This window comes from Hipposideros armiger, unplaced genomic scaffold (assembly GCF_001890085.2).
Source record: "Hipposideros armiger isolate ML-2016 unplaced genomic scaffold, ASM189008v1 scaffold_427, whole genome shotgun sequence".
NCBI classification, from domain to species: Eukaryota; Metazoa; Chordata; class Mammalia; order Chiroptera; family Hipposideridae; genus Hipposideros; species Hipposideros armiger.
The window spans coordinates 511,616-527,433 of NW_017731777.1; the positions used below are offsets into that span (position 1 = coordinate 511,616).

The window sequence follows — 15,818 nt, forward strand, 5'->3', positions numbered from 1 at the left end:
CATTAAAATTAAGAACTTCTTTTATCAAAACACTAAGAGAATGGAAAGGCAAGCTTACATGGTGGTAGAAGAGATTTACAATACATATAGCTGACCAAGGACTTGTATCCAGAAAGTTTAAGAACTCTTGCCTCACAAAGGAATAAGACAAGCAAATAAACAGAAACTCATAGACACAGACAACAGTTTAGTGGTTACCAGAGGGTAAGGGGGGAGAGGGAATAGTAGATGAAGGTAAAGGAGGTCAAATATATGGTGATGGAAGGAGAATTGGCTCTGGGTGGTGAGCACATAATGCAGTATATAGATGATGTATTATAGAAATGTACACGTGAAACCTGTGTAGTTTTGTTGACTATTGTCATCCCAATAAATTTTAATTTTTAAAAAAAGAACTCTTGTCTCATTGTTTAATTAATATGCAAAAAATAGACAACTTTTAACAAATGGGGAAAAAACTTTTACAAACACTTCACAAAAGATCATGTTCAATTGTGTAATAAATATATGAAAGAACAGGTACTCAATTTTCTTAGACATTAAAGAAATAAAAATAAAACTATAATGTGATGCCACTATACACCCACATTAGAATATGATAAAAAAAAAAGACAGAAAATACCAAGTGTTGGCTGAGGATGTGAAACAACCAGAACTCTTTTAAAATGCTATCAATTCTACTCCTAGACATATATCCAATAGAAATGTGTTTACTTGATCACCAAACGTATTCCAGAATTGTCATAACAACAGTATTTGTAATATCACCAAAGTAGAAATGACCCATCAATAACATAATGGATAAACAAATTTTGCTATATTCATTCACTGGAATACTATACTACAGTAAGAAAGAAAAAAACTACATTTACACATAAAACATGGATGAATTTCACAAACATGTAAATTAAAAGAAAAAGTACACAGTGTGTGATTACATGCCTAAAAGTTCAACCCCAGGAAAATTTAATCTATGGGAATTGGAGTTGTTGGTGGGGGTGGGAGATAGTGAGTGGGAACAGAAGGATATTTTTGAGGGAAGCTATTAATGTTCTGTTTTTGACCTTAGTACTATTTACATGAGTGTGTTCAATTTGTAAATTTTAATCAGCTGCGTAATATTGATAAGTGTACTCTTCTGTTTGTAGGTAATATATTTTTTTAAAGTTTCCTAAAATAAATCACAGAGCATAGTGAAAGCTGCATTTTAAAAACACCAGCTTGGGGGCATATGGGGGAGAGATTGAACTGGGTTACAAAAGCCAGGGGAGAGAGAGGGTATGAGACTATTGTTTTAAGGTGGGACTGATACAATAGTAGTTTGGGCTAAGGTAGAAGAGGGGGAGATAGAGAAAGCAGGTGAAATTAAAGGAAAAATATGTAGTAGAACTGGCAAATTCTTGTGATGGATATGAAAGGTGAAGAGAGCAAAATGCAGGTAGTGTGCGGATTACCCTGTAAGACACTCTTGTTATAGAGGTGGATGCACCAAGCAGTCAGAATAAGAAACTTCCCAAAGCTGTGTGGGAGAGAATAAGGAGGTGCGGCATAGGAGGCAGAACTAGAGTGGAGACAGGTAAGCGGGCTCTTCAGATGAAGTATTTGCCATATCGATTGTCCCCTGCTTTTTAATTGACTTTCTTCACTGACTACTTCCGGTATAACACGTTCTCCAGGTTTTCCTCCTACCACCTAGATTTGTCTTCCTCATTCTGGGTGCTGGTTCCTCCTCTGAAATGCCCAGGCCTCTGTGCTAAGACCGTTTTTTTTTTCTCTATATGATCACCCAGGCTCAGGCTCATGACTTTAAACATTATCTTTACCAGAAATCTCTCCTCCAGGTTCATAGACGCAACTGGCTACTTGCCGTGCCCACTTGCATTACTCAAACACATCTGTGTCTCCAATTCAACATAATGGAGATTGAACTAATTATTCTACTCCAAATCTAATTCCTTTCCAGAGTTCCCTTCTTATGAATGGCACCACCAAATATGCAAAATAGGGACATCGTCCTTGACTCCTCCCTCTTTTTATCCATTCTTTCCAGCAATGAATCTCTTCAACTTTATACCTGAAATGTCTCTCAAATCTTCACAGTTGTCTCCATCATGTCACTGACACCACCCGAGGCCAAGCTTCCATCATCTAAACTCAACCACGCAGTGGCCTCCTCTGTACTTTCCTCTCAGACACACTTGCCCCTTCTCCTCTCTCAGTTTATTCTTCAAGCAAAAATGATCTAGTCAATCTACAGATCTGATCCTATCAGATGCTTAATATTCTTCAAAGGTTTTTGATTGATTTTAGGATTTAGACCAAAGTCCTTAACAGGGTCTGCATCATCTGGCTCTTCCCTACCTAGCCCACTCCTTGTCCTTAAGTGTCATTCATCTTGTCCTTCTGTCATATGGCTCTTGCACTTACTGCACCTGACATCTGTCCCTAATGCTCCCATCCACCCTCAAGTTCTGGTTAATGGCTACTCACCATTAGATCTCACCCCAACTCCCAGTTCCTCGGGAAAGCATACAGGATTCTTCCAAAATGCCAGGTCCTTTATGTACATTTTCATTAAAGCCCTCATCACAGTTTAATGTATATTTTTCTGTTTGATTAGTTAATGCCTATGTCTCTCCCTAGATTGTAATCTCCATGAAGACAGGGAGTATCTGAGCATAGGACCTTACCCAAGTACCTAGAACAGAGCCATGAACATTTTATGCTCAATAAATATTCAATGGGTGAAAGAACAGTTTGGGGAAAGCAGACTTCATAATGAATGGTGCAAGAAGCAAAAGAATGTCATTAGCTCACTGTGCCCCATGGATGTCAGGCAAAATAAGGCAAAAAAGAAATTAATTTGGGGAATAAAATATTAAAATTGACCTCTTATAGCTTTACCTAGATTGGCCTTGACACTCAGTTTACTGTTAATCCTTCGTATTAGGGCATCAAAAAGGTCTTCAATTGAATTCTGAAAATTAGTTACCAAATCATTGGCTCAGAATAGTTGGGCCTCAATTTAAACAACTGTTAAATTATTGATTTTCATCATTCTTTACCCTTTAGAACATCATCTGACATGTAACAACTACATGAACAAAGATTTCAGGATCATAAGTTCGGGAATAAGGGGCCTGAAGAAGCTGATTCTGAGACTGTTTCACACTTACGGAACACTTGTTTGCAGAAAGCTGAGTGTTGATAGCAGCTTAATAGATCAGGTAGCAACATAAGAACCCAGCACAGGCGGTATGTATTAAGATCTGTTTTGGGGGTGCTGAGAGGTGTTTTTTTTTTCCTTTTTTGAAATGTGAGATCTAAAATAATTTGGTTTCTTGCCTCTTGCCACTGTTCTTACTCCACACTTGCCATTTTACATACGATTATTGAGTTGACCCAAAAAGCTTTCGGGTTGGGAGGTGCAAGGTCAGTGTCCCTGCCACCTCCCAATCTCTGTCTGTACCTACCTCAGACGTGTCTTTGTACTATCCCTGCTGGACACTGCACCTTTCCATAATTATAAATGTCTGTTTTCAGTCACTTCAAAGGTTTCCCAGCACTGGGAGTCCTCCTTCAAAGCCTCTGCATTGCTGAGGAACTTCTGTCATTGACAGGAGGTCCTGCTTTGAAGTTTTTCATGCCATTTATTGATTTTCCCCCTTTAAAGATGTTCAGATTAGAAAGTGCTTCACCCCCTTTGAAAATGTGCATATTTTCGTGATGTTGAAGGGTTAATCCTTTGAAGATATTTACATTTTATAGCAATGTCCTTATATGAAGAAATTTTGCATCAGTTATGCCACATGCTTTATGGCACTTTCCTTTTTTCTGCTGGATCCTTCAAGATCAAGATCCTTCCACTTTAGTGTGTTGTTGGTTTTTATGTTATGTTTCTGTTCCTTTTTTATGCAATGCCAAAGGGACTCCATAAATGTGCTAAAATGAAATAGCTTGCAAAATTTGGAAATGACTTTTATTCCACTTGTTTGAATATTTCTACTTAAAGTTGGGGCACTTTTAATATTTAGGAGTGTTTACCAAGTTCCTTAATCTCATGACCATCAGCAGTGCCTTAATATACAAACCACCAACAAAGGTGAGCTCTGAAAATTAGCTCTATCTCAGTTATAAAAATGCATATTTCATACATATTTTCTTTTATGTGTATGTGCTCATGTGTATGTGCTCAAGCCTCAATTTCCTAATCTCTTAAAGAGGAGACTAGAAATGCCATGAGGATTAAAGTTAACAATGCACTTTAGGACACTTCACACTATGCCAATGGCAATTAAATGGTCAACTCCAATTAATTCATTACTGGATAACAGCCTATATAAGGTTTTAGATATTAGCTTCAAGACTGTCCCTGCTGATCAGAAATATACTACTTTTCCCTCTAATTAGATGATTTCACCAATTCTGTCCCTTGGAATGTCTGTCATCTAGGTTAAGACTTTGATTACTGTTACAATAAAGTACTATTGGGAGAGATAAATACTTTAAGTCTTTGGTGTAAATTAAGATTCTAAAAGCATGTTGTGGTGATACAAAGGATGAGAGAAGAAGGAAATACTGCCAAAGAGTAGAAAGGAGATGGGGAAACTGAGGAATGATGGGGTAAAGGAGGACTCCAAATGTTAACTTTCACACAATTCTTTGAAAGATTAAAAATAAACTTAGCATGCAAACAACACACACACATACACACACATGGCACCCATAAACTGAATTTACAAATAAATGTAATATGTAGCAGTGTGATATGTTAAATTACAGGTGCTAAATCTAGAATGCCACACACAGAAAAGGAGAATAAATATAACTGGGATGAGTTTAGATACCTAGTAGGCTTATACTATCATCTCAAATGTAGTCCAGTTGTGAAGCAGGAATCACATATGACCTTTATGTGCATAATAGAAATAAAGTAGCACTGTCTAGTTTCTGTTCAGTGGAATACAGTTCTAATCATAATGCCAGGTAAACATTTTTATTTTCCTGGACGTCAGTGATTAATTTTCATTTCTCTAGAATTCTAAATGTATTACTTCATTCAGCAATTTAATCATTCATTTATTTAATATTTATACAGTATCAAGGAAGTACAAATGGCCAATAAACATGAAAAGACACTCAGCTTTACTATTCATGAGGACAGTAAATGTGAGAACAATGGGGTACATATTTTATTCATTTGGTGCTTAATAATATGGAGTGCTGTTAGGTGTAGGGGAAATTGGTATTCTTGTATTTTGCTGGTGGAGGTATAATTCAATATAGATTTTTTAGAGGGTAATTAGGAAATATCTATGAAAATGTGAATATGTATATCCTTCAACCCAGAAATTTTTGTTCAGCTTTATTATGGAGAGACATTATGGTAACATAAAAAAAGAAAGAAAGAAAAAGACAAGGAGAAGGAAGAACAGGGAAGAAAGGAAAAAGTATTATCTAAATATCTAAATATCCATCAAGAGGAGAGTGTTTAAATGAACTATAGAGAACCCATTGCTCACAATACTCCCTAGCTGATAAGCAAAAAGCTGCATCTGTGTGCCCTAACATAAAAAGACTTTTTAACTATTTGGGAAAAGAAAGAAAGCAAGTTGAAAAACAATAAGTACTGAGTGGTATCAGTCATATAAAATACACAGGCTATATATTTTATATAAATTCTATGTGTAAAAAATGATAACAATGTTTACTTCTGCCCTAGGGCTGCATTTATGGTATTGATCAAATATTGTTGATTAAATATTACACAGAGAATATATTCATATTTTCTTTGTGTAATTAAAAATAAATAAGTAAAATCAAATATGTATGCATTTTATAGATCATTCTCTAAACAAATTAATATATTAGATTCTATTCCAAATATGCAAACATTGAACTTTCCTGTTAGTCATTAAATGTGTATTTAATTTTGTGCAAGCCTTCTGTTAATCAAATAAATCTAATGTGCAACTTGTTATTAATTTCTTGGGAACACAAAAGGAATATGCCTTTATGCTTTTGGATAGGGTAGATCCAAATTATCCAAATTACTGATCCAGAGATACCTTGGACACTGGGGATCTGCCTTAGTATACATAACCAGTGGGCACAGCCAAGGAATGTGGATAACAAGCAAAGTCCCATGTACTCCTATGTCTTTATACCCACCCAATCGCCCAACAATTCCCTCAACTCCAAAGTTGCCTAAAAGTCTGCTGGTGCCAGGGCGCTAAAGAAAAAGGGAGTCTTGTAAGATGGTCTACTTGAGCACATATTTGTAAATTATCTTCCAAACTCTTCCCCATTTCTTCAAAAGGAAATTCTGGGGAACAGAACAATATATGTCCTGAATTGTATGTGTAACATCAAAATATTCAGATTTCAAAGAAATTTCATGTCAGAGCCTCCCTCTCCCCCCTTTTTTAAATCAATCTTTCTTATATTATAAGAAAAAGATTGTTTTCCTACTCTTAAAAGAAACTCAAGCCTTATATTTTCAATTTCACTACAAAATCATAACCCTGAAGTTCAAGTGGATTTTGAACATAGCACAATGCATTCCAATATATTGATTCTCTTCTGGAGTCTTGAAACGATAAAGAAAAAAACTTCCCTTGTTAGTGAAAGAATAGACTAGCTGTTGATGTAAGTTTTTGCAATGTATTTGGCTTTAGCATTTATTACATAATATGTATGTCTTTGCCTGTACTGCTAGTCTAGCTCTCTGATGTCTAGACCTTTTATTTTGAAGATTAAACATAATTTTCATCTAGCCCATCCTAGGTTGTGTCTTTGTGGACAAATTTCATCTTATTAGTGAATATTGCAAAGGAAGACTCTCAATAGCAGTGCTTTTTCCAAGTCATGGATGTACACTATTTTTCAGTGAATACATAGTGGAGTTTATTATCCTTTCTAAACAATCTTCCATTGTTTCATAGGATTATTTGATTCAAAGAAAGACATTAAGATATGCTGAGAGAAAACTGAGATTGGTCATGACTATTTTTCCTCAATTGTGAGCATAAAAGCAACACCAGTGAATTAAATTTTCCAAAATAAAATGCCCCATTAATATTTAGGGAAAACTAATTAAAGATGTGGTAGAACATGTGCCTGTAAAATTTTACCTATTAATAACATATGTAAGATTATAATTTCTATAAAAACTGCACACAAGTGAGTTTTTCTTTCTTTCCTAAAACTGGAAGTTTTACAACCATTAAACAGCATGTGCTGTCAAATGAGTGTTGCTTAGTTATTTACCTTTATTTTTTCCATGAAATATGGAAAAATTTTTCTTTTACATGTTACAGGAACTTCCCAAAACTTGTTGAAGATCACTAAACTCCAAATTTAAAACAAAAAGAAACCAACAACAACAAAAAGAAACTGTCAGTTCTCATCCCATTATGCATCCTGAGTGTATAGACAGTGCCAGCTGCTGTCATCACACAGGTGAATGTCATATGATCTGTGTTCACCTTCATCCCACGATAGTCACAGCTGTGTGTGGGGGGGGTTACCGTGTAGTCTCATACCTGCAGCACAACAAAATAAGCACCAGATCACAGGAGCATCAGTGACACAGGCATCCTCCCTGGATTTGGGATGAGTGAGCACAGAGGAATGGTTTGAGATAATTTTCTAGAGGAGGTGACATGTGAAATGGAAAGAAGAAAGGGGATTCCAAATGAAAGAATTGACCATATAAATATGCTAAGACCTGAGACTGAATTGCATTGCCGTAGAATCTCAAAAATGAATGAATAATACAAAAGGCCCAAGGAAGTGTGGGGCTGGTGCTAGAGAGTTAGACAAAGGCCAGATATCAAGGCATGGTGGGTGGGAGAATGCCTGAGGGCCCCACTGAGGAGACTGGGCTGGACACAGTGGAGAGGTGTTCAGTGGTTTTCACAAGTGAGGTTTAGTCAGATATGTAGTTTAGAAAACCATCTTATCATCCAGGACAAATCAATTCTTTCAATTGCTTGGGGAAAATTTAGATGGAGTCCTGCTTTACTCCATGCTTTCCATACTCATCAATTCCAGTCCAGGAAATCTCATTGTCCTTAACCTGATGTCCAGAATCTGAGCCGTTCTAACTATATCCACCACTTCTACATTGGTCAAAATCACCATAATTCCACCTAAGGATTACTACAAGTACTCTCCTTGCTCTCTCCTAGTCTGATCTGCAGGAGCCAGTATGATGTTTTTAAGACCAGTCAGACCATTGCATCACTCTGTTAAAAACCTTCCCAAGCCTCCATTTATCACGGTGTCGTTGATGAAAAATATCCAGCCTAAGAGAAAATTTATAAGTTTATTTGAGCCAAACTGTCAACAATTGCCGGGAAGCAAAATCTCACCGGATTGAGAAAATCCTCCCCAAAATGGCAGTTTGCAGCTTATTTTATACATAAAATCAAAGGAGGAAGGTTATATGAAATCCACTGGTGATAGATTAAGGGGGTGGGAGTAAGAAAAGCGGGGAAATCTTTGGGATTGGATAAAAGTACATTGGAGAGACAGGTACTCCTCCCACACAGGTGGGTGCAGGTAGCTAACAGTTCGCTCTTTACAGCACATAATCAGGAGACAGGCATGATAATGAGGAATTTCCAGTTTCCAGCTCTGGTCCGGAAAAAGGATTAAAGATGTTTATCTTAGGTACAAAAAGACAAAGAACAGACCCACTGAAAAGGCACAGATTAACTTAATAAGGAAGCTCAAGAGATGTGACTTCCCGCCATGGCCCACCTTAGTTAAGAATTTTTATGTTCACACTATCCTCTGTGGTTATTTTCAGTCTCCTGAGCTTGTCAGACATAACATGTGGCCCCTTTTCCATCCACAGCATATAAGTCAAAATCCTTACAATGGCCTGCAAAGGATCTACACTTTTCTTCCCACTGCGTCTCTGAGTCAGGGTTCTGGTTTGTCTCCCCCCAGCCACCTTCATGTTGCACTGGCCACGCTGGCCTCCTTGGCTCACGGTCCCTGCATGTGCCTTTGCTGCTTCCCTGGAGGTTCATGTCCAAATCTGCACTCGACTCTCATCTTCACTGTATTTAAAGTTTACTCAAACTTTACTATCTTGGTAGAAACACTTCTTACTACCCTATTTAAAACTGCAAATTAAAGTTTAAGCTTAAAAAGTCAGGTAAAGGACTTCTGGTTTCGACTCCCACGTGTAAGAGCTTGGAAGTCATTCCTCCCATCTTTACAATAAGAAGAAGCTGAACAAATTGACTTCTGATAGAAACTTGAACCTATGAGAGAATGGAGGCTGCAGACAAACTACTATTTACGTTTAGGAGAGACGCTCATCCAGAGAGACACAGCTGAGGTCTGCTTACCTGACACAAGATGCAGGAGCCACAGACCGAATAGTAATACTGCAATGTTGACAAACTGCCACAGGCGGAATAGGAACTAGCATGAGAATGAGACACGCCTGACCAGCAGTTTCTTGGCCTTTATCTCTAGGAAATTGTAAGAATCTGAAACCATCCGCTTGTGGCTTTGGCAGGATGAGGGCAAAAGTAATCGTTGTGAAATAAGCCCAGAGCTTTTTCTCCATAACAAAGGCTTACTCTCCAAGAGAAAAGGCTTTCTGGGAGCCCTATTCCAGTTTGGGGAAGGGTATTCCTTCTACTGTTTCCCCTTTTAGCTTTTCTATCTTACCTAAGGGGGGAGGGGGGAACATTAAAAAGAGGGGTTAGGTCCTCTAGAAAACAGATTGGCAACTCTGCACCCATGGAAGGGAATAGGAGGCAGGATAACAAAAAAGGCTATGCCATGGGAGAAACACTTGTAATGACTCCAGCCCAAGGCACAGGTCCGCTAGGAGACTGAGACTTAATCAGAAGAGTATAAAACTTTCTCTCCCCTCCTCACACATTTTGTCATCATAGCAACAGGACTCCAGTATAAAAGCAGTGAATCACAGCTGAAAGAGCTATATGACACACTCTCTCACTGAGGAGGAGTACTTAGGGAAGCTCAAAGCAGGGGAGAGATAAAAAAAAACTAGGTAAGAAGAGGAATTTAAAGTCTTATAGCAAATATGAAACTAGATTGGGAGAGATTTGAAATAGTAAAAATTAAATTACAAATATAATTAACCTCCCACACAAAAATAATTGAAACAATAATGTTTATAGATTGTTAATACTTTCTCATTCCTCACACACTCTTCAACCACTGCAAATCCCCATCTTACTGTTTTTGCCTACTCCTTTCTTCCTATATAATACAGCACCATATCATGCAATACCTAACCAACCTGCTAATTCCTTTTTCAGTAAATTGGGTCCTCTAATTTACAAACTTTCAGCACTTTATTTAAATGCAAACCTCGTGTGTCATTTCCTGTTCTAAATGGATTTTCCATCTATGTCTGCTAAACTGAATTCTGCCTAAAGGCAGAAAATTGTGTTATTTTATGATATTATCCTCCATAGTAATTCAATAGACTTTGTATTGCTCCAAAAAGTTCTTAATAAACTTTTGTTGATTTGAATTAAACTAATGCTAACTTTAAGGAAAAAGGTATTGAGTTTAGTTTAAATATTTCTCTAATGACAAAAGGCATAGACTCTTGAGAACTACACCAAGTCTTCTCGTTCTAATATTCACACCGATTGCTTTGTTTGGGGGACATAGTATCATTCATTATATATTAATACAGTCAGGTACCTGGGGATGCATTGTATCTTGCTGGCTTCTTACAGTCTCTGTATTAATTTCCTACAGCTTTTGCAGCAAATTACCACCAAATTTGAGGTTTACTTGTAAATCAATACAAACTTGTTGCCATGTACTTCTGTAAATCAGAAGCCCAAATTAGTTTCACTGAGTTAAAATCAGAGGTGTTGGCTAAGGCTGCATTTCTTCTGAAGACACTAAAGAATAATCAATCTTGCCATTTCTGGCTTCTAGAGGTGGAAAATTCCATTTTACTTGGATCCTTTTCCCAAATGCATCACCTTTCCTACCTCTGCTTCCATCATTGCATGGCTTAGTCTCTGACTTGACCCTCCTGACTCTCTCTTATAAAACGCTTGTGATTACATTGGGCCACACAGGTAATCTCCCCATTTATGATCCCTAATTTAATCACATCTGCAAAATTCCTTTTGCTATATAAGGTAACATATTCACAGGTTCTGGGGGGCGGGTGTGTGTGTGTGTGGGGGGGGGCATTATTCAGCCGAGCACAGTCTCCAAGTTTATTTTGTCTTTGTTAGTTTATGTCTTTTTTCCCCACTAAGAATTATGCATAAAAATTATGAAACCTTCAATTTACTGAAACCTATATCACTAAGTAAAGATAATATCAACTTTATCAATGAAATTAAGTTAGGCAAAGCAACATTAATTTAGTATAATATAGATTACAAAAATGGAAGTGAAAACTATTTAAGTGATATGTGAAATTTAAGCATTCCTGATTCCTAAGATTACCTTAAAAAGGGTGCATGATTTTTATTTGCCCCCACATACGTTTTAAGTACCTATTTATCTTTTCTCTTTTGTATGTTATCATTTCATAATTTTAGATATAATTGTCCATCCTCTGCAAGGACTAAGGTTTAAGAAGTCTAATGCTGTTAGAATGGAAAGGGAATAAGGGTTACAATCTTCTTTCTATGACCTTTTGTAATTTATAAGTCCAAATGGACTGAACAACACTGAATAATTAATTCATGCTGTGTTTAAACCCCTACGCATGCATGTTTTACACCCTAATTATTATGAATTCCATCCTCGTGCAAATCTTTGATTCCCCAACCTAAATCAGGTTAATACAGACTCATATGCTCCAATTATGGTGATATCTTTCTCTTAACCTTGGCAGAAGGAGCATTATACTAGGTCAAAAAGTATCTTTGAGTTTCATTGAGAAATTAACCCATAAGGGAATTGTGCTCATGGTTGTAATGTTAATTAGTTTCACCATGAACATATATTGCGGCTTATTTAACATTCAGATGCTCTCTGCATTTGAATAAAAAATATATGCCCTAATATGCTAAAACCAGTCAAATGTGATTTTTATTTAATGATTTTTTTCCTTGTGAACAAGTAATCAGCACATTGTACATTTTGACTAATTAAGAAAAATTAACTGTCACCACACTTTAGTGAATCATGCTGGTGGTGTTCCCCAGTTATAAAGGTAGAGAAACTGGGGAGCAACAATAGTTTTTTTCACTAGATATTGAAAAAAGGAGGAGAGAAAACAAGCTCCTAGAATGGAAACCTGAGATAACTAACCCTTGAGAATTTTCTGTCTAAAATCCCTAGACTAAAATGAAAAGGAAAAGGCAGAGGGCTTGAATTAAGACAAACTAAAGCAAATAGTTCAGTAAATATATGTTCTGTATACATCACACATTAATGTGTCAATATAATTATCAAGACAGGACATGATGGGAGTGTCCTCTAGAAAAGGTAAGTTTTATGGATCTGATCACTGCACCCAATGGTCTAATCCCATATTGGAAGAAAATTAGAAATGCCTTATTCTCTACATGCTGGGAATAGAGTGTATATGCTCTCTTCCATTTCAACAGAAATGAAACTTTAAAGTAAATTTTTAGAATGAAGAAAATGGTTTGTGGACAAGTATCAAAACCTTCACTGAATGTTTTAAAACTTTTTAGAGCTTTTGTATAAACTATACCTAATTTACAAGAACATCTTGAGAGTATGGAGCAATTTCTATTCTTGAATATAGTACACAAAAATAGGATTTAAATAGGAACTATACAACTGACCTTCTAGATAGGTCTCATAAAATTTGAGGATGAGGAATCACCACATTGTACATTTTGACTAATTAAGAAAAATTAACTGCCACCACACCAAAATGAGTCATGCCCCAGTTATAAAAGTAGAAAAACTAACGAGTAACAATAGTTTTTTTCACAAACACTTCTTAACGTTCTGTTTTGTTTTACTCTGTTTATATTGCTCCCTAAAGAGAAACACTTATGAAATTATTAATTATCAATATACTTAGGCAATTAGTTTTAATTATACTGTCAGTAGCTCTGGATATGGGGTTTTATTTTACTTTTAAATTTTTATTTATTTATTTATTTATTTAGATGTAATTGATATTTAACATTGTATTAATTTTAGGAGTTCAACATACTAGTTTTATATATGTATATATTGCATAATGTTCTAAATTAAAGCTATTTATGACATTTTGGGTGAAGTATTGGAAAAAGATTTTGTTTCTGTAGTGCTACTGACTCAAAAGTTTTCATTAAAATTTGTTAATTTTAAAAAATGCTTTTAATTTTTTTTAAACAGCATTTCTTGGATACCTAATGTATGAACAGAAAATATTTTAGTGTTTTTAAGCTAATGTGATATTAACACCTTCTAGTGCAGAATAACATACAAACAATACAAACCAAATTTTAAAATACAAAATTATAAATAATAAAGAAAACAATCACCTTGAATCCTAACACTCAGATTAATGACTTACTATTTTGACAGAATCCTTCAACACATTTTATACTAGATATCTAGATATTTATAAACAAATTCACATAATATTATATATATATATATATGATATATACATGTATACTGTTTCTAATTTCTAGATTATAGGTCAGCGGTTCTCAACCTGTGGGTCGCGACCCCTTTGGGGGTTGAATGACCCTTTCACAGGGGTCGCCTAAGACCATCGGAAAACACATATTTTCGATGGTCTTAGGAACCGAGACACCGCTCCTCTATCCGTCTCCAGGCTGGTCTGCCCACATGCAGATACGCCCACATATGAGTACCCAGTGTGATGACGTCATTGTGTCAACCCCATCACATACACCCCGTACAAATACAAGTGTATGTGACAGGGTTGGCGCCATAATGTACTTATGCGGACCAGTCACACATGTGTAGAGAGCAGCTACGGTGTAGAAAGCAGCTACTGTGTTGAAAGCAGCAGTATTGGAGGTAAAATGACACTTCATGAATTATAATTACTGGGTAAATATAAAATCATGTACTGTAAAATCATCAACTACTGCAAAAAAAAAAATCTGTACCATGGGAACTTAATCTGGATGCTGATCGGTCTTTTTATATTCAGCTGTGGTTGATGTGAATACTGCCCCCTTGTGATAGTAACAGGTATGTAAAAAAACAACAACACAGAGAATGGTAAATCATAGGAAACTTTAATGAACTGTATTGACTGAACTATGCCATGTATCATCTTTTGTATTACTAAAGCTATTGTTATATATTATTTTCATTAGCAAACCATCCCATGACAATGTATCGTGTAGAGAAGAACGTTAAGAAAAGAAAATATAGTGAGGATTTTTTACAGTATGGTTTACCTCAATAATTACAGCAGGAATTGAGAAACCGCAATGTGTTATTTGTTGTGAAGTTCTATCAGCCAAATCTATGAAGCTGAACAAACTAAAACGCCATTTTGATAGCAAGCATCCGAGCTTTGCTGGAAAGGATACCAACTATTTTAGAAGCAAAGCTGATGGACTCAAGAAAGCCAGACTTGACACAGGTGGCAAGTACCACAAACAAAACGTAGCAGCTGTTGAAGCTTCATATTTGGTGGCACTCAGAATCGCCAGAGCTATGAAACCTCACACCATTGCTGAGGATTTGCTGTTACCAGCGGCCAAAGACATTGTTCGAGTTATGATCAGAGATGAATTTGTTACGAAATTGAGTGCAATTTCCTTATCTAACGACACTGTCCGCAGAAGAATAGATGACATGTCTGCTGACATTCTTGATCAGGTAATCCAGAAAATTAAATCTGCTCCACTTCCAATATTTAGTATCCAGCTTGATGAATCTACAGACATTGCAAACTGTTCACAGTTACTGGTTTACGTGAGGTATATTAATGATGGCGACTTTAAAGATGAGTTTCTTTTTTGTAAACTTCTTGAAACGACAACTACTGCACGTGATGTATTTGACACAGTTGGTTCATTTCTGAAAGAGCATAAGATCTCTTGGGAAAAGGTTTGTGGTGTTTGCACAGATGGTGCTCCAGCTATGCTAGGATGTCGATCTGGATTTCAATATTTGGTACTGAATGAGTCACCAAAAGTCATCGGAACTCACTGTATGATTCATCAGCAAATATTAGCAACGAAGATGCTGCCACAAGAGTTACAAGAAGTAATGAAAAGCATCATAAGTTGTGTCAATTTTGTAAAGGCGAGCACTTTAAACAGTCAACTGGTTTTGCAACTGTGCAACGAGTAGGATGTGCTGAACAATGCTCTACTATTGCACACTGAAGTGAGATGGTTGTCAAGAGGAAAGTTTTAAAACGTGTTTTTGAGCTTCGTGATGAACTCAAAACGTTTTTTAATCAGAAAGCAAGACCGCAGTTCGAAGCACTTTTCGGCGATAAAAGTGAACTGCAGAAAATAGCTTGCTTGGTTGACATCTTTGCCATCTTGAATGAGTTAAATTTATCACTGCAAGGACCAAATGCAACATGCCTCGATTTGTCTGAAAAGATCCGATCATTCCAAATGAAACTTTAGCTTTGGCAAAAAACATTAGATGAAAATAAAATTTACACGTTGCCTACCCTATCTGCTTTCTTTGAGGAACATGACATTGAACCAGACAAAAGGATTACGATGATAATTTCTGTGAAAGAACACTTGAACATGCTTGCAGAAGAAATTTCATCGTACTTTCCAAATCTACCTGACACCCCGTTTGCACTTGCCAGAAGCCCATTCACAGTCAAAGTTGAAGATGTTTCTGAGACAGCACAAGAGGAG

General features: G+C 36.4%; 1 protein-coding gene across 1 annotated transcript in view; it reads left to right on the forward strand.

Annotated features, from left to right (window-relative positions):
- LOC109394537 (zinc finger BED domain-containing protein 5-like) overlaps positions 1-15,818 on the forward strand; it is a 79,826-nt gene that overhangs the window by 63,611 nt on the left and 397 nt on the right. Inside the window, 3 exon segments of the mRNA XM_019664688.1 lie at positions 1,478-1,576; positions 14,396-15,343; positions 15,346-15,818. The exon segment at positions 15,346-15,818 is cut by the window's right edge and continues 217 nt beyond it. Of these exon segments, the coding sequence (XP_019520233.1) occupies positions 1,478-1,576; positions 14,396-15,343; positions 15,346-15,818 (1,520 nt within the window).